The sequence below is a fragment of the Falco rusticolus genome, chromosome 3 (assembly GCF_015220075.1).
Source record: "Falco rusticolus isolate bFalRus1 chromosome 3, bFalRus1.pri, whole genome shotgun sequence".
In the NCBI taxonomy this organism is placed as follows: domain Eukaryota; kingdom Metazoa; phylum Chordata; class Aves; order Falconiformes; family Falconidae; genus Falco; species Falco rusticolus.
The window spans coordinates 24,166,459-24,183,245 of NC_051189.1; the positions used below are offsets into that span (position 1 = coordinate 24,166,459).

Sequence of the window (16,787 nt, forward strand, 5' to 3'; positions counted from 1 at the left end):
TCCTTCATCAGCCCATGATGGGATGCACCATTCAGAAAATTAATTCTAGCTTTGCCTGGTTTCTCTGGTGTCTTCAGGGCTGATCAGGCCTTCAGCAAGGCTACAAATAAACACACAGTTAGATGGGGTGAAACCATTTTTAGATCCTCACAAGCCTCCTTTCAGTCTTATACTGAGCATAGCTTACTGAGAACTGAAAAGCTACATTTATCTAGTTCAGACACTCATTTATAGTTGGGCCAACGGGAAGAGAGCTTCCAAGCAGGTGTAGAGCATGGTTTAAATTTAATCCTGTATATCTGAGATACCTTTATTAGTCTACTGTCATATCGCATATTATCGCTGTGTTGCTACCACAGCCCTGCTCAGTCTCTGAAAGGGTGGTATGATGTGGTAGGCTGCAGCAGAGAGAACAAGGCTCATCAACCCTGACGTCTACTCCAGTCTTTTATTCCTGTCCCATTGTGTGTCCATCACTGGTTTTTAGCTCTACGCAGCCATTTTTTTTCTATGACAAATGTTTTTACTTCCTGCCCTTGCTTGATTAAACTTTTCACCAGTTGTATTTGTGTTTGCAGAGTATGTGTTGCTATGCATTCATTTCACCACCTCCACACCTCAGAGCATTGGCAACAATCACTTACGTTCTTTAAACAAAAATGCTGTTAACTCTTTGCATCCAATGCAAGAAAAAGAAACATCAGTATTATGGATTGTGACTAGACAATGATTTTGACATAAGAGCCTGTGCACTGTAGGAGGCAAAGGAGGGACAGCATCACCTGGGAAGACATATAAGAGTAGACAACACTCTTATGTTAGATAGACAGAATCGTGGTTCCCTTTGTTTGCTCCTTACTTTGTGGGACTGTAATTATTAGCAACAAATGAATATACTTGTCCAACAAAAGCTGGCACACAATGGGGAGGAGAGTGGGTGGCAGAGCAGCAAGCTGTTTGTGTGTGTTTAAATAACAAGTAGCTAAGGCCCTAATAAGCCTCAAGAATATGTGCTGTAGCTCCTGGGTTTTGAAAGATCAATGACACAGTCAATTGCCGAGCACTGACAACAATTTCCTGCTTTTGTATCAGCTATCAGAAAGAAACTGCCCACCCAAGGCTTTGGCAGATTGTGCTGGGGCCCAGGAGAGGTGCTTGCTTTCTTTCAGGCTGCATTGCTGGGGCTGAACACCACCTCTTGCCCTGTCAGTCATTTAATTAAGACCTGTCTATCAGATATGGCAGGTGCAGCTTGCAGTGTCAGCACCCAATATCTATATATTAGTATCCTGCTGCTTCCCAAATGGAAATGTGCAATAGCCTTAATGAGAGTTTGCTTCCCTGTTTGCTTTTGTTCGAAAGTATTTGAACAATTTACAGACAGGCTTTTTTTGTTTGTTTCTTTGATTAGATTTCATTTACTCCTTTATATTTATTTCAAAGAGGGCATTGTTACAAAAAGCTCCAAGGACAGTCTGTGCTGTTTTCCCTACTCCATAATTTTCTCCTTACAATTTTTCTTCAAAGACTGAATAATACACTATTCAATGCTTTGAAACTGCACTCTGCTAATGGAAACATTGCCTGGAGCTCCTTTGAAACAGTGGTTCAAACCAGCCCACAGCTCTGAGCAATCTGTGAGATGGGCACTGAAAGTCCCCGGATAATAGCGTGTCCTGGCAATTTTGGCATTTATGGGAGTTATTGCCACAAAGATTTTAGTCTTCTTGTGCTAGGCCTTTTGAGTTTCAGCAGGGTTTGTCCTCAAAACGTTGCCTAATGCAGTGTTTCAGGACTGGCAGAAAGTCCTTACGCAGAATTGCCTTGTCCCTGGATGTCAGGACAGGTCCTTCAGATGGTTTGGTCTGTCTTTCTCTCTTCTGTCTTGTTTGGTTCATTCCCAGCTCGCTTTGCCTCCTGTGTCCCTGCTTTCCTGCCCACTAGTCGTGCAGGCACTGCTATTCCCGTGGGCATCCTCATTTCAGCCCCACGCCGAAGTCCCTCCCTCCATGCTCTTTGCTCTTTGCCTTCCCAAAGCCTGGCCTCGTCCCAACAGCACCCTATCCATCCATTGTTCATCTTCAGTTCCTCCTCCTCCACAATTTATTTTCACATTCTAGTTTATCACTTCAGAGAAAGCCTTGGCAAGAAAAGTCTGTGAAGGTTTGTACTAACCGGTCATTTATTTCAGTAAGCACCTTTTGGCAACAGTCTGGTGCTTTAGCAGTCATTTATACCTGCCAGAGAAAGTGTGCGGGGAGCCGCCAGCATGGAGTGAGCTCCTGAGACTTGCCTGAAAGTCCTGTGGGGCGGGCACGTTTCTTGAACTCTCGGCTCTGGGAGTGCCGCGCTCATTTGGGAATCTGACTTTTAGCTTTCCACGGTGCATGCCCTAAGCTCCCGTGACGATGGGGGAAAAAGAAAAAAAACCACAAAACCAAAAGCCCAGGTGATGCTCGAGCTAGGCGCTCGCATCAGAGCACCCCCGCCAGGCTCCCGTTGTCGAAGCGCCGCTCGAAACCCGTGCCCGGGCCCCGGAGGGGGCTGACCGGCCAGGCTGGCAGCCCGGCGGCGCGGGCAGGCGCGGCTCCTTGCGCTGCCGCAGCGGCGCGGCCGCCCGCCCGCCGCCTACAATTCCCGGCGTGCCGCAGCCACCGCCCGGCCGCCGGAGGGCCCGCCCGCCCGCCGCGCCTCGGCACTGCCCGGCTGGGCTCGGCTGGGCTCGGCGCCGCCGCCGCCGCCCCTGCCCTGCCCTGCCCCGGGGCGCTGGCCGCGGCGCCGGCGGCGGCGGGCGGGAGGTAGGTGCGCGGGGCGGGCGGGCCAGCCGCCCCGCCGGGCAGGTGGGAGCCCCGCGGGCGGGAGGCGGCGGCGGAGGCGTGCTCCTGCCTGCCGGGGCGTGCGTGTGTCTGTGCGTGTCTGCGCGCCTGTAACCTCTGTACCACTCGGGTCACACAGCTGCGTGTGGATCCAGCTACTCCCGCGCCGGCAGGATCGCATTTCCTAGCGTGGCCGGTTCCCGCTGAAGTCCCGGGAAGACCGTGAGTGAGCAGCGTCTGTTATCGATCATGTATATGCTATAGGCGCACATGTGTTTTCTACGCATGCAACACATACATCGAGGCTGCGGGCTTCTCCTAATGACACCGGGCATCGGCCTCGAGGGGGGTGGGGCGCGGCAGAAGGGGGTAATAACGAATTAATTGCAGATGAGAAGCAATATCCGTCTTTGAGTCATCAGTCTTTGAGGCATAATTTCATTCTGAAAGCTCTTAATCGAACGGGAGATCTGCTATAGGAAAGCGCTGCTTTTCCCATAGGATTATCAGATTTCCACCGGAGAATACAGATCCTGGATTATCGAGCTACACGGGATTTGCGTGTTTCTTTCTAATTAGTCTTTGAATCTGAGTTTTAAATTCTTCATTTGGAAGGGGGTGGGGGAGTTACTTGTTTCTAAAAGAACAGACGTCTCTTTTCTCTGACATTTTACAGGGTTATTGCAGTTATCCTGTGCTCTGTAGATGACTTACTGCCTTAATTGGATATTGGTGTCAAAGGTTGATTAGACTTCCTAATAGATTTTGGATCTGCAAGAGGATTGCACTTGTAAATGCGTAGTTAAAACAATCATGTTTGCCATCTCCTCTCAGACAGCTGAGAGGAAGACTGATGTATTGCATTTACGTTATCTTCTCTTCAGTTTATTAATGTATCATCGTGAGGTTGTCAGGTTTGGTTTTGTTGTTGTTTTCTTTTTTTTCTTCCCCCCTCTGCTATTTCATTTGCAGACCGAAAAGAAATGAATGTCAGAGAGGATTTGTTTAATCATTTAACAGCTGACACAAGCCATGTCCCTAACAAAACGTTGGTGAAAGAGTAGAAGATTTCTGGGATATAGCAGCTCCGGCACCGCGAAGCCGCTTCGGCAGGTCAGGGACAGCGTTTGCTGAAGGATGCGGTAGCCCAGGAGTCGGGGCTCGCCGGGACGAGGTCGATGGCTTGCATGGAGCTTCTCTACCTGGCCGAGGAGAGCAGGCAGGCACCCCTGGGCGCTGCTGCTGGCTGGAGCCTGCCCTCCCCGCCCTGTGAGCAGCAGCAGTGTGAGGGGGGTGAGATGGACCCTAGAGCAGCCGCTGCCGTGGCAGCCCTGCACTGCAAAAGGCATTGCAAGCCCTTGCAGAGGGGGCCTGTGGCTGAGCCCCCCCTGGCACCCCAGCCTTTCCCCCAGGAGGACCCTGCACCCCCCAGCACCTGCCAGCCCTGCCAGCCGCCCGAGCGCTTGCCCGGGGAAGATGATAGAGGGAAGAAGAAAGCCTGCTGCTGTGCCCAGGAACTTGAGACATCATTCACCTATGTGGATGAAAATGTAAACCTGGAGCATGCAAGAAATCCCCCCAGTCCTACAAGCAGCCACTGCCAGGATGCCCATCTGCAGCAGCATTCCTTCAGGGAGCTGGCACCTGGGTGGGTGCACGATTCTCCTTCGCTGGTCTCTGAGGAGGACGACACAGCCTCGGAGGCGGTGGCAGGGAAATCCGTGGACTACGGGTTCATTAGCGCTATTTTGTTCTTGGTTAGTGGCATTTTGCTGGTGATCATTTCCTATGTGGTACCCAGAGACGTGACTGTGGATCCCAACACTGTGGCTGCCCGGGAGATGGAGAGGCTGGAGAACGAGCGCTAGGATCGGTGCTCACTTGGACCGCTGTGTTATTGCCGGGCTGTGTCTCTTAACCCTGGGGGGCGTGGTGCTCTCCAGCCTGCTGATGATGTCCATGTGGAAAGGGGAGCTGTACCGGAGGAGCAGGTTTGCGTCCTCCAAGGAGTCTGCAAAGCTGTATGGGTCTTTCAATTTCAGAATGAAGTCTGGTGCAAATGATAATATGCTCGAGCTATCATTAGTTGAGGAAGATGTGCTTGCCATAGATAATTAGTGTTGTCATGATTTTTAAGGCAGCATTTCCACAGGAAAATACGTTTCATTAAAGAAAACAGATGCAGCTAAAGATAGCTGGTGATGCAGTTTATTTGTCTGACAAGAATGTTTTTTTTCTTAAGCTTTATAATCGAATGTTTGCAGTATATGAGCACTTGTTGTAAAGGGAAAATGTGCCAGAGAAAATGCAACTGATACAAAATAATGAAAACTACTGAATAAAAAGAGATTTGTGATAAGTAGGTTCCTCAGATACTCATTTATCCTAATATAATACATTCCAGTTGTCTTCTTGCCTATATAATTTTCTTATTACTCCCATGTAGAACAGGAGCGACCTTGACACTTCGGAAGCTGTTAATTATTGCAGCCTGCAGGATTATTAACAGTCTGCTTGGTAGACTGTTAAGAAGCAGGACCAATAATCAAATAGTAGGGTTAATATTTAATTGAGATGCTTTTTTATCCTTTAATTTTAAGCTGATTTTTCCTCTGCTATCGAGTGAGACCTAAGGGAAAAAAGAACAGCACTTGGTTGTGACTTGCCACAAACCTACCATATTTTCAAACAATTGTACAATTAGTGATGATTATTTAAAATATAAAATAAGAGGCAAAGGGCAGGGAACCATATGGCTTATGGTATTGGTAGAAGACAAAAGGCTCTTTCAGCCTGAGGTCAGTGGCTCCATTTCAGTTCAGATTAGCAATGATTGATAGTCATTAACTTCTGATAGCTATAGTGACCCATATAAAAGAAGTTTAGTTCCTGGGGGACAGATGTCTTTGTATGAAAACCGCCATAACTTGAATTAACTGACCTCTTGTTTGGAGTGTCAAAAGACCCAAAGAGTGAAAAAGCTTGGGGATGCTGAGCCTGAATACTTTTCCTTCAGTACGGATGCCAGAAGAAATTCAAGCTGAGCTGCAGGACTGTGCTTATACAGGGGCTGTCTGCATCTTACTAGTCCTTTTGAAACTTCAGTTTTATGTCACTAGGCTGTCAGCCTTCTCATAACCAGCAAGGAAAGGTCAGGAAGGAGCTTTCTGGGGCTCGTTCAATAGAAACCAATTTATCTGAAAAAAATAAATTGACAGGAAATGCAAAGGTTAAATATCAGGCAGTTTACTGGCTGACATGAGACTCACTGAACATAGGGAATGATCAAGGATACATGCTATTACTCACAGTTCTGTGGCACAGTAGCCAAAAACCTGTACCACTAATGCTATTTATTATCAGCCATTTTCTATGGAACATTAAAGTTGTGTTCTGGCAGTGCTGAGAAAACCAATAAAGACTGTTGTATGCACCACTGTCAGTGCTTACTGAACAGTGGTTTATATATATATATATATTTATATATGTGTCCTGTTAACATATATATGTATGTTAATACATACACACACACACACACACACACACACACACACACACACGCATGTCCCTGCCAAAGCTAAATGTGAGTGAAAGAGCTCTGTCTGTACAGTCCCTGACTTCTGAGTCTTGGTAGAAACATGTGACGCTATCACAGCCTTGTCAGTTGCAAGTTAAATCTCAATCAGGAATATAAAATATTTTTTAAATGATACTTTTTTTTCCACTGTGACATATCTGAGAAGAGTTCACTTGGGAAAGGTAGAGGACATCTCCTTTGTATGTCCCCTTTACCCAGGAATATGTGGCAGCAGAAGGTTCAGAATAACAAATGGCAGGTGGAAACATAGGGTCCTCACATGGAGAGACTGAACGCTATTTTGCAGTCTGGTTCCTCATTCCCTCTTCTCTGACTGTTCATGTCAGGAGACTAATGCAGCACCTCAGTCTAGCGCTCGCCTAGTTCAGTCCCTCCTGCTCGCCAGCCATGGGTGCTGGTACAGATGCCTTCGACCGAGGGCCCGAGAAGCTGCACTGCTCCAGGTTCATGCCTTTGGTCACTATAAATAGCATAGCGTGGTAGCCAGGCTTTAACATTGGCCCTGCAAAAGAGATGCTGCTTCAGATGTTGTCTGCTCTAACCGCCAGTTTAGTTCCGTGTTATTTGGTAATTAGCCTTATTAGGTGGTGCTGCTGCCTAGTAGCTGATTTTGCCAGCTTATGTCATGATGCTGAGAGTGTTTGCAGGCAGGAACTCAACAGCAGCCAGCATCTCCACAGTGATCTTCGGAGAGCTTACATCCCTCTGGGTGTGTCATCAGGGATTCAGGATTGAATTTCTAGGGTAAATAAATGGAAAAGCTTCCAGATGTAAGGAGAAGACTTCAGCCTATTGTGATCGGTGAGAGTGAGGAAGGAAATAGCCTGAGAAGCAGGACACAGAGGAAGAAGACCCCTTCTTAGCTGGCCTTTGCCTGCTAGTGGGTACGTGGGCACTGCCTGTAGGACCTGACACATGGCTTGAGGTGGGGCAGTGGGGACAGTGCTGCCTCCCATCCTACCCCAAGGATGAGGGGTCCAGGGAAAGCCATGCCAGGTGAGAGGGCAAACGCTGCTGAGCTGAGTACAGCATGACTGTGTGGGACAGGGAGCAGATGTTGCAGGGGATAAAAGCCCTTTCAGCAGCCTGGCCCCTGATGGGAGTCGCTATACTCACCTATGCGGTAGAAGCTCTAATACTGAGTCTGGTGGTTTTGAGAGCTATTATTTTTATTTTTTAATGATACATATGCATAAAATCAAAGTACATTCCATTATTGCAGAAAGATGACAGCTAAAGCTGTAAGGATCACAGATTCCTTGTAGGAACCATGGCATGCCTTAATGCTGATTATTAGCACTAGAAAAGGGAACGCTCCCCTGACTGTCAGTATGTTATTATCAACTGAGAAGTTTTCTGACACTTTGTAAAATGCCTGTCACAGATCATGAGCCTGCAATACTTAAATGAACCTCAAATTTTCCTTTTCCAAAAAAAAGGAAACATAAGTCAACCTAATAACCTAAGTGTGCACTGTAGAAGTGCGAGGAGTAAGAAAATTTAAGTAATAGGACTAACACGGTTTCTTTATTTTGGTGTTAGTGTGCACTATGAAAGAGGCGAAGGCAGGCATTTGGAGTGCAGGAGTTTAGCAGGTAAAAACTCTCAGGATGTTTCTCTGATCACCCAACAAGATACCTTTACACATTACAGGACTGGGCGGGTTGGTGGTGCGATATAAAACCTCTGGACTCTCAGGTTCTCGTGCTGTGTGGTGCAACAGAGACCAAAACACTCACTTTCCGGTGGCCAGTGGTGGAAAATGAATGTATTAGCTCACTGTCTGGTGAATGAGCCTTCGCATCGTTCACCTTGCACAAGGTGGTACCAAAGGCTGAGGCCAAGGGAAATTAATTGCTCTGTCGTGCACCCTCGCAATTTGATTTCCCCTGCTCAAAATTTAAATGCTTTAAGGGTACAAATGTAAGAAAAATTGTTGGTTCTTTTTGTTTGTTCGTTACGCCTGGGCTAAGGTTGTTGTGTGGATCACTGGAGAGCTTTCTTCTTTGGGGATCTAAATTTAGAGGTGTCCCAGTGTTTTAGGTGCTCCCTGAAGTACCCCAGAAATGTATCAGGATTTGTGCCGTTAGTCAGTTTATATCTGACCCACCCTGAACAGCAAAACCGGACATTTTTCCATTTTCTACCTCATGACACGCCTGCGGGCCGAGCCCTGGCCTGGCCTCAGCCTCCCCGCTGGGGGAGCACGGGAGGCCTGCAGCTGGGCCCGGTGCCGGCGGCCTGCGGCTGGCTCCCCGCTGTTCACACAGCTCTCTGGTGGCCCCTTCGCCCAGTTCCTTTTCCTCGATCAGATGCTTGTGGCCGAGGCTGGCCGGTTGGGATGTACCTGGCACCTGCTGGGAACTCTCACCACACAGGAGGCCCGGCGCCCAGCGTGGCTGCCAGGCCTCGCGTTCTCACTGCCAGCCTGAAGCCAGCCCCACAGCAGAACTGTCTGAGACTCTTAGGAGGCTACCCTGGGTTGTTGCTGTTTCTTTATATGTTTACAGGTTTTTAATCTTTGTAATTCTTTTACAAATCTGTCTGTGATGAATATAAAGTTTACCAACTGGGAAAGCAATGGGTTTAATCTTGTAAAACTCCCTTTTTGACCCGCAACAGGGTGAAACGTCACAGTCCCTCATGAGCTTTTCAATAGTGCATTTGATGCCTTATTATAATAGCAGCAGCATTCTGTACAGACTGAAAAATAAAAAATAAAACCCTATAAAGCTGAGCGCTGTTGTCATGGTCCTCTTTCCTCCTCACTGAAAGGCTGGTGGAAGTGGCTGGCGCTTCCTCTCCGTGCCATGGGCACAGCCCCTCGCCCTCAGCCTCCAGGAGCCATGGCAGAGCCCATGCGGCTGCACCAGTGCACGGAGCTCATCCTGAGCTCCCCCAGCCACCACGGCCCTGCCAGCTGCTCCTTCCCAGCCAGAAAGTGCCAGGCAGTGCAGGATTTGTAACTGTGCTGTGCCAGCGTCCCACCTCACTCTGTGTAAACAAAGAGGGAGGGTGGGACCAGCCGGGGCTGTGTGAGCAGGCAGCGGGGGGGATCACTTCAGTACCATGTCCTCACTGCAGCCTGGCTTGTCCGTGGTCGGTGCAGGATGGCAGGGCTGGTGCCAGGCCCAGAGCCAGCCACAATGATGACAAGTGGGCACGGGGTCCCCAGAAAGCGGTGGTGGTGGTGGGTGGTGTGGGGAGAGGCAGGAGCGGTACTCCTGGAGAGCAGCTTCACCTTCCCTTCCAGGAGGGACACCAGCATGCCATGGCTGTGCCAGAGTAGGGCAGCGATGGGGAGGTGCTGGTGCCAGAAGCTGAGTAGGACGTCCAGGGAGCCACAGTTTGCTTGTGTTTTTTGTTTCTTCCAGATCCCCAGTGTGTCTCCAGTTAAGCACCTTAACCACCTTTGACAATCTCTACTCCCTCCTAAATGCAATACGAAGGTATGCCATGCAGGTTATGCCTTGTCATGTCACTTTTCATTCCAGTGTGATGAGATCAGACCCTTTCCTGCCACTGTCACGTGAATCAAAGCGTGGGTGGGAATGCTGCGGTGGGTGTGGATCCAGGCTGGAGCAGGGGCTGTCTGCTCTTATTTTCCAGAGTGCTTGGTACAACAGGGCCCCGATTCAGAATTCAGATTTCAGGCTCTTACTGCTATAGCAGTAATAAATGTGTCCCTGAGGTGGCTGAATTGGCTGCAGTAACATTGCATTGGTGCCAGACATAGCCTATGGTTTGCAACCAATGGTTAGTAAGAGGTTAGGAGAGTAGGTGTATTTATAGATGTGACAATCCATTAGCTTAAAGATGTGGAAGGCTTTCTAACTGAAAGCAAACACTAACATCATTGTTACTCTTTTTACAGGATTCTTTTTAATCATATCTTTTTAAGTTTTGAAGGATTAATCATCATGTACTATATTCACAGGGACACTTTTTCCCCATGTTTATAAGTTCTGGCAAGGTCAAGAGTCCTGTAGACTACAGGGAGGTGAGACTTCTTTGAATTTCTTATCGGTTTAAATTAAATTGGGGCTGTTGAAAATTTGCATAAAACCAGACAAGAACCTCTTCTTTGAAGTGAACCTAGTTAATATTTGTGTAAACATAAGTGTGGTGCCCACTGTAGAAAGTCAGCCAAATAATGCAGGATTATATTAGATTTTCAATACTAAACCACAGTTAAAATACTTGTGCAGATTTGCTGTATTAAAGCCTTGTAAAGAATTTTCTGCTCATCTGTGTGCAGGTTTGCCCACCTTTAGTATGGTAAAAATACTGAGGTATTACCATTAGCCGAGTTACATTACACAAGGATTTGGTCCTTGTGAATAAGGGCATTGCAATCTAACTCATATATTTTTTATTCACCTGCACCCAGTGTATAACCTGCAGACCAGGACTGACAGTGCTTCCATCTGCATTGGGAAGTGAGATACCATACAGCACAATACATAATGTTTTCAAAAAAGATATCAAAGCTCTGTATAGAGTATATAGTGCCCTCCTATTACAGATGAAGTGAGTCACCTCCTTTGTCCAGAGAGCCAGCTGGAGAGCTGGAGGACAGAAAGCAAGGTCCTCTTAAGTCACAAACTATCACTGCAAGGAAAGAGATAATTATTACAGAACCCCTAGAAATAAATTAATCCAAAGGGACGACATTTTTTTTCTGAAGAATGCCATTAAAGTTTGATTTCAAGTGAAAAAATCCTAGCAAAGTCAAACCCAATCTAAATTTTGCAGGAATTTGGAGAAGGTTTGCACATTTAAGCATTTTTATTATAGTAAGCTTTTTTTTTAAGGTTTCAAAAAATCAATAGGCTTCTGTTGAAATAATAAAACAGGTATCTTTATATCAGCACAAAAGGCTTCTCTCTTTCCCATAATAATCTCTGCTTTGACAGATGTGTATGCAGGGAAATTTAGCTATTGTTGAATAAAACATTTCCAGAAGCAGAATTGATTAAGTCCCTTTTGTAGAGAAAAAAAATCAATTATTTCCATTAGAAGTATCTAAAAGATGTTGATCAGCTAGAAATGTAAATGAAGTCCTTTAATCACTATTCTCCAGCTTTAGTGTATCCATCTACAGGAGATTGTCTTTTGTCTCTTTATAGCTTAAAATAAACTTGGTTCAACTCTAACATGAAGTAGCTTCCAACAAACTAGGCAGAGCAACTGTGCTCGAATGTAAATAGTACCAAGTAGATATCCTGACATTTTGGTATTGCTTTTCTCATGGATTAGCTCTTCATGAAATGAATCTATACTTGATAACAATATATCCAAGCTGGGAACAAAAATATATTCAACTGAAAGGCCGGGTGGTAGAAAGTACGTGACTATTTCAAGCGTCTAAGTATTATTTTCTAATTTCATGTAATAAAGCCAGTACTTTCAAGATCTCTTGATTAGTAATTGTGAAGGGCTATTAAGGGTCATGGAGGGCTATGAATGGAAAGATGCAAAGTCTCTAGCTCTTTAAGTCCCTAACCTTCTGATTGCTAAGAGCTGAGAGAGTATGCTGGTGCATGCTTCCCCTACACTTTGTTTTAGACACAGCAGTATCTGCTGCAGGCTACTATCTGAGACAATTTTGTGAGATGGACCTTTGATTTGATACAGCCTGACCCCATATTCTCAAAACTTCATGCTTTGCCTATAGTGAGAATACCAAGTAGTTGCTTTGCCACTGTGGCTTCCCAAAGAAGGAACTATGGATCAATAAGTCACATTCTTACCTTTGTTTTCCCTCCTTACAGGAATGGTAACCATGGCTGGAAGAGCTCTTGAGAGGTCATTTTCCACTCTTCTGGAACTTCATTCCCCTTCCATCAGTCCTCAAAGATAATTGCTCATGGCTGTGAAATTGCTTTACTCAATTCCCTGAACACTCTGGGGTGAATTTCATAAGGCTTACACAATTTGAAGATATATAATGTATCTGTGTAGCCTCTTTTTCTGCTCTCTACCAGCCTAAGTTCTTAATAAGTTCCTAAGTCTATCCATAGTGTGATTTTTTTTAGATTTTTTAAATGAGGTAAAGAAAAATTATTAGGGTGAAGCACTTCAGCCTTCTCAGCATCATTTTCAATTGTGCTCTTTTCTCCCTCCCCAGAAAGCAGAAAACCCATTCTTTCTTTTTCTTTTTTTTTTCTTTCTATTATAAACATAGAGCATTTCCTCATGACCTTTTTTCCCCCTCCTAGCAGGTTCTCACTTGCTGCCCTTGCCTGTTGTCCTCACAAAAAAAAAATAAATTATTAAATATATGTCATAATTTCCCCAGTGGGGAAATTTCTTAAATTTTAGGTCACTCTCATGATTAGCCAAACCAATGTTTATAGTGCTTATTTTTCTTTCACATTTTCACATTTTCACATTTCAGATATGCTTATCTTGTTTCCTTAATTTTGGTTAAGCATCTGCTAAATTTCTTGAATGTCTTTTGCCTTTAAACTTCTGTTTCCTGGGAGGATACCAACTAGTGCTTCAAGTTTACTGATGTTTTGTGTTCCTTGGGACCCCTTGTCTGAAGACAGAAATAATCTGCTGTACCAGCTCTATACTGTGTTCTTTTTCTTTTTTTTTTTGGTACAGATTGAACAGTCTGGTGACTGGGTTCCCCACTCCGGTCCAGATCCATTCATTCCTCACTCAGCCTTTCTTCAATGTGGGCAGCAATAGTCCAGGATGGAGATTTTGTGGCACTCTTGCTCTTTGAGCCAAACCATGTTACTAAGGAAAATACTACTGGCTTATATATGGTATCAAAAGGCAATGCATGGCTATTGAGATGGGAAATATCTTCACTTAAACTTCACAGGATATTGAAACCAGTCTAAGCAAAGAGATGAGTTTAGAGGCAAAAATCAATATCGGACAATGCTAAAACGCCTCTGTTCAGTGGCTGCTTTAAGTGGCTTGTACAGACCTTTCAAATCATGTTGCCAACAAATGGAGGAAATACAGCTTTTAAAAAGTCAGAGAATTATTAATAGTGTGTTTGACCTACAGCTTTGCACAGTCTACAAAAAGAGCATCATTTGTCATATGCTGCTGCCTGATTCTGCAGCCCCTGTTGGGAAGCAGTTGCACATAGGAGAATTGCACTGCAGAGAGTAAGGGTCAAAGCTTTAGATCCCTGATGGACTGTGGGAGGGAAGGAGGGAGGAAACAGCTCACAGTCAACCCCTGAACCAAAAGGGAGGGGTACAGGAACCATTCACCTCATACATCATTCACATGCTAATGATATTTCTTGTCCTGGTGCATGAGAGAAGAACTTGACTGTGCTGAGGTTACACTTTCAGCTCTCCAGCAGGGATAGAGAAGTGTGGAGAGAAGCCAATGTCATATGTCTTCATGAGAAAATGAATGCTGCAGCCACCATCCTGGCGTCTGAAGTGGTCTGGTGCCCAGCACATCCAGCTGGGCTCCTCAGCAGGCTGGTCTGTCATGCAGCTTTTGCAGCAGAAAGAAGCAGCCTGAACCTTCATTAACTTTAACCACTGTCTGAGTAACCTAAAGTGACAATCCATCTCTCCTATTGCTGTCATTAGGTCAGTTTTGGACAATGCCTTATCATCTGCAGAAAAGAGGAGATGTAATGCAGACAGCAAGTTTCTAGGTAAAATTAAACTGTCTGAGAAGGGGACAAAAATGCCACATATTGGGCTGAACAAATCTTTGCATTGATTTCTGGAACAAAAGTCCTTATAGGAGCACCACAAATGCATGTCTTTATTTAGTGCTCGGATTCAAAGGGTTGTCAGTCTTTATCCAGACAACTGCCGTTTGTGTTCATGTCTGGGGTGGTTCAGGGTCATACATTATTTCTGCTTGTGCTGCTCTTGCTTTACACTTTGATGGCAGCTCCATGGTCCTTCATAAGCCTCACGTACACACTCACGCATACAGAACCACCTGAACACCACTGCCTTGGTGGCAGCGGGCAGTGTCTGGCTGACACATGGCACCACTGCAGCTGCAGGAGTTCACGCGTGAGCCTGTATAATGGAATACACTTCTGCTCTCATAGACAGCCTTAATTATCCTTTAAAATATCCACAGAGATCTCACTTTCACCTGAAAGCCCAAATCTTGTACATCAATGAACATGCCTGTGCTGTGCTGTGTGGCCCAGCAAAGAACTAGTTCCTCCTCTTTGTCCTACCTATTACCTGGTTCTGGGTCCAGTACGTAGGAATAAAAAGGCAATTATTTTATATGTCCCCTCCAATTCAGATGGGATTAAGCCTACCTTTCAGCTCAGGGTGGCTGAGGTAGCCCAAGATAAAATTCAGGGCTGCTATTAAGTTACTGCTCCTGCACAGAGCAAGATGAGAGGAAAGGACTTGTGACTCAGAGAGATAAACAGCTCCTGAGAATGCTCTGCCGCACAGCGGTAATAGCTCAAGGCTGTGGCTCAGAATCACAGTCTTAACAACAGTAAACAGAACAGTTTTTAGTGGGTGGGTTTTTTGCAAGGGTGAAGGCTAGAATTCAGGCCATAGAGAACCGGTATGGAAAGTCTGTACAATATTTAAGAATCCTTCACTGGAAATGCCCTCCATCCTATTTACAAGTGCTAGGACTCATAACAACAAGCTTACATAAATAACTACAGTCATTTATTTACACACAGGATGAACCAATGCATTGCAAGTAAGGAGGTCTGTATCAAAACACACAGAATGTGAATCTGTAACAGCTCTGAGGGAGATAGCATCTCTCTTTATCTTGCACTCAAGCCTTTCTCAGGGGATCCACAAGCTAGTTGCTATGTTCACCCAAGATGTTTACTGTCATTAATACAGGACAATGTTTGTATTAGTTCATGTCTTAATGATGGTGCTTTAAGCGCTCACGGTTACCTCTGTGTCTTGCTATTTTATTTATCCTGGTGGACAGAAGGGGAAAAGACAAGAAAAATATTTTTCTTCTTTTGTCAGGGAAAGTATATGGAACTAAAAAGAAGAAAATGGGAGGGGGGTGAAGGGCTTGTCGGCAAGCAGGTAGGAATATGGATTTCATAATGTAAATAGCTACAGTCAATAATTATTGGGGAAACAGATTGCCCATTTCCTACTGAATTGAATTTAGCCAGCTTGACTTACGCTGTTGTAATACAGGAGGCTAATCAAGACTGTAAATCAAAAAAAAAAAAAAAAGAAAACCAAAGTCAGGCCTTTACACAGCCATACAAAAGCAATGACTTACGGATGTTATGGTGGTGGTGAACTCTTTCTGAGTCACAATGTATCTATTTACAAAAATCACAGATTAGTCGTTCTTTCTACTAGTAAACTGATTTATCATCAATAATAAAAAGTCCTGATTTTGGAAGCAATGGCTCCTTTTCATAAAATATGTCCTCTAATTATGTTCAGTGTGTTCACAGATCCCTATCCCTTTCTATTTTAATGGAGGGGACAGTCACTTGCCAGGAGTTTCTTATGCTACACTATATAAGACCAATTATGTTTCAAGTGACAGTAATAGCAAAGACTTCCTTGAATTTAATTGCTTTGGACAGACCTTAAATTCTCTCTCACATCATTCTGTCATCTTTCAGAATAAAAGTTGATTTTGCAATTAATTTGAGGACACTCTACATTCTGCAAGTTTCCTTAAGGGCACAAATCACCCCAAAACCTTAGGCAGAGGCTTCATGAACCGCTGAACAAATCAGCAGTTTTCTGATGTACCAAAGAGGGATCTTGTTTCTCCTCCATTTTTTCTCTCTTCTTCACTACCCTCCCCCCTTAAATAATAATTTAATGATTATTAGCATAAGTTTTATCTCTCATTTCCATTTTCCTATGTCCCACTTGCTTTACTTCATAATACGTTTCCCTTCTCTCAGATTGTTTCAGAGCTAGAGACTTATGAGCACTTGGGAAGAAACTAAGATGCTCCTGGGAATTTGCCTCCTGGGGCATACCTGTGAGTGGGGACACAGGCAAACCCTTGCTTGAGCTGTGCAAGCTTTTGAGCTAATTGGACACAGAGCCAGGTCTGGTCCCAAGCAGCGCAGAGCTGCTGTAGTGTGGCACAGTGCCCGAGCAATATACTGTGCCTTTCAGCTACGTGGTTTGTGGAATGGAAGTGCCCCACGCATGGTTCCTCTAGGTTTGAGCAAGGGTAGCTTCAGTTGAACGCAGCTGCCTCTGTAGCCTTACATCCCTAACCTTCATGGTGATTATCCTCACTGCTCTGCCAGCTCTGCCTGTATCCTCACCCCTCTCCTTCCTCAGCAATCTCCTCTCCTGTTAATTCTATATCTCTCGCACTACTCACAGTCTCTTTGCTGTCATGAGCTGCATGCAACTGATGGGCTTATTGTTCAAAATCATGCG

General features: G+C 45.2%; 1 protein-coding gene across 1 annotated transcript; it reads left to right on the forward strand.

The window, feature by feature from the left end:
• The first annotated feature begins 2,811 nt into the window (after positions 1–2,811).
• TMEM74 (transmembrane protein 74) lies at positions 2,812–9,151 on the forward strand. Its single transcript, XM_037381816.1, is given in 2 exon segments — positions 2,812–4,677; positions 4,679–9,151. Coding segments are annotated over 2 exon segments (939 nt in total). The 5' UTR covers positions 2,812–3,994; the 3' UTR covers positions 4,935–9,151.
• The last annotated feature ends 7,636 nt before the right edge of the window (positions 9,152–16,787 follow it).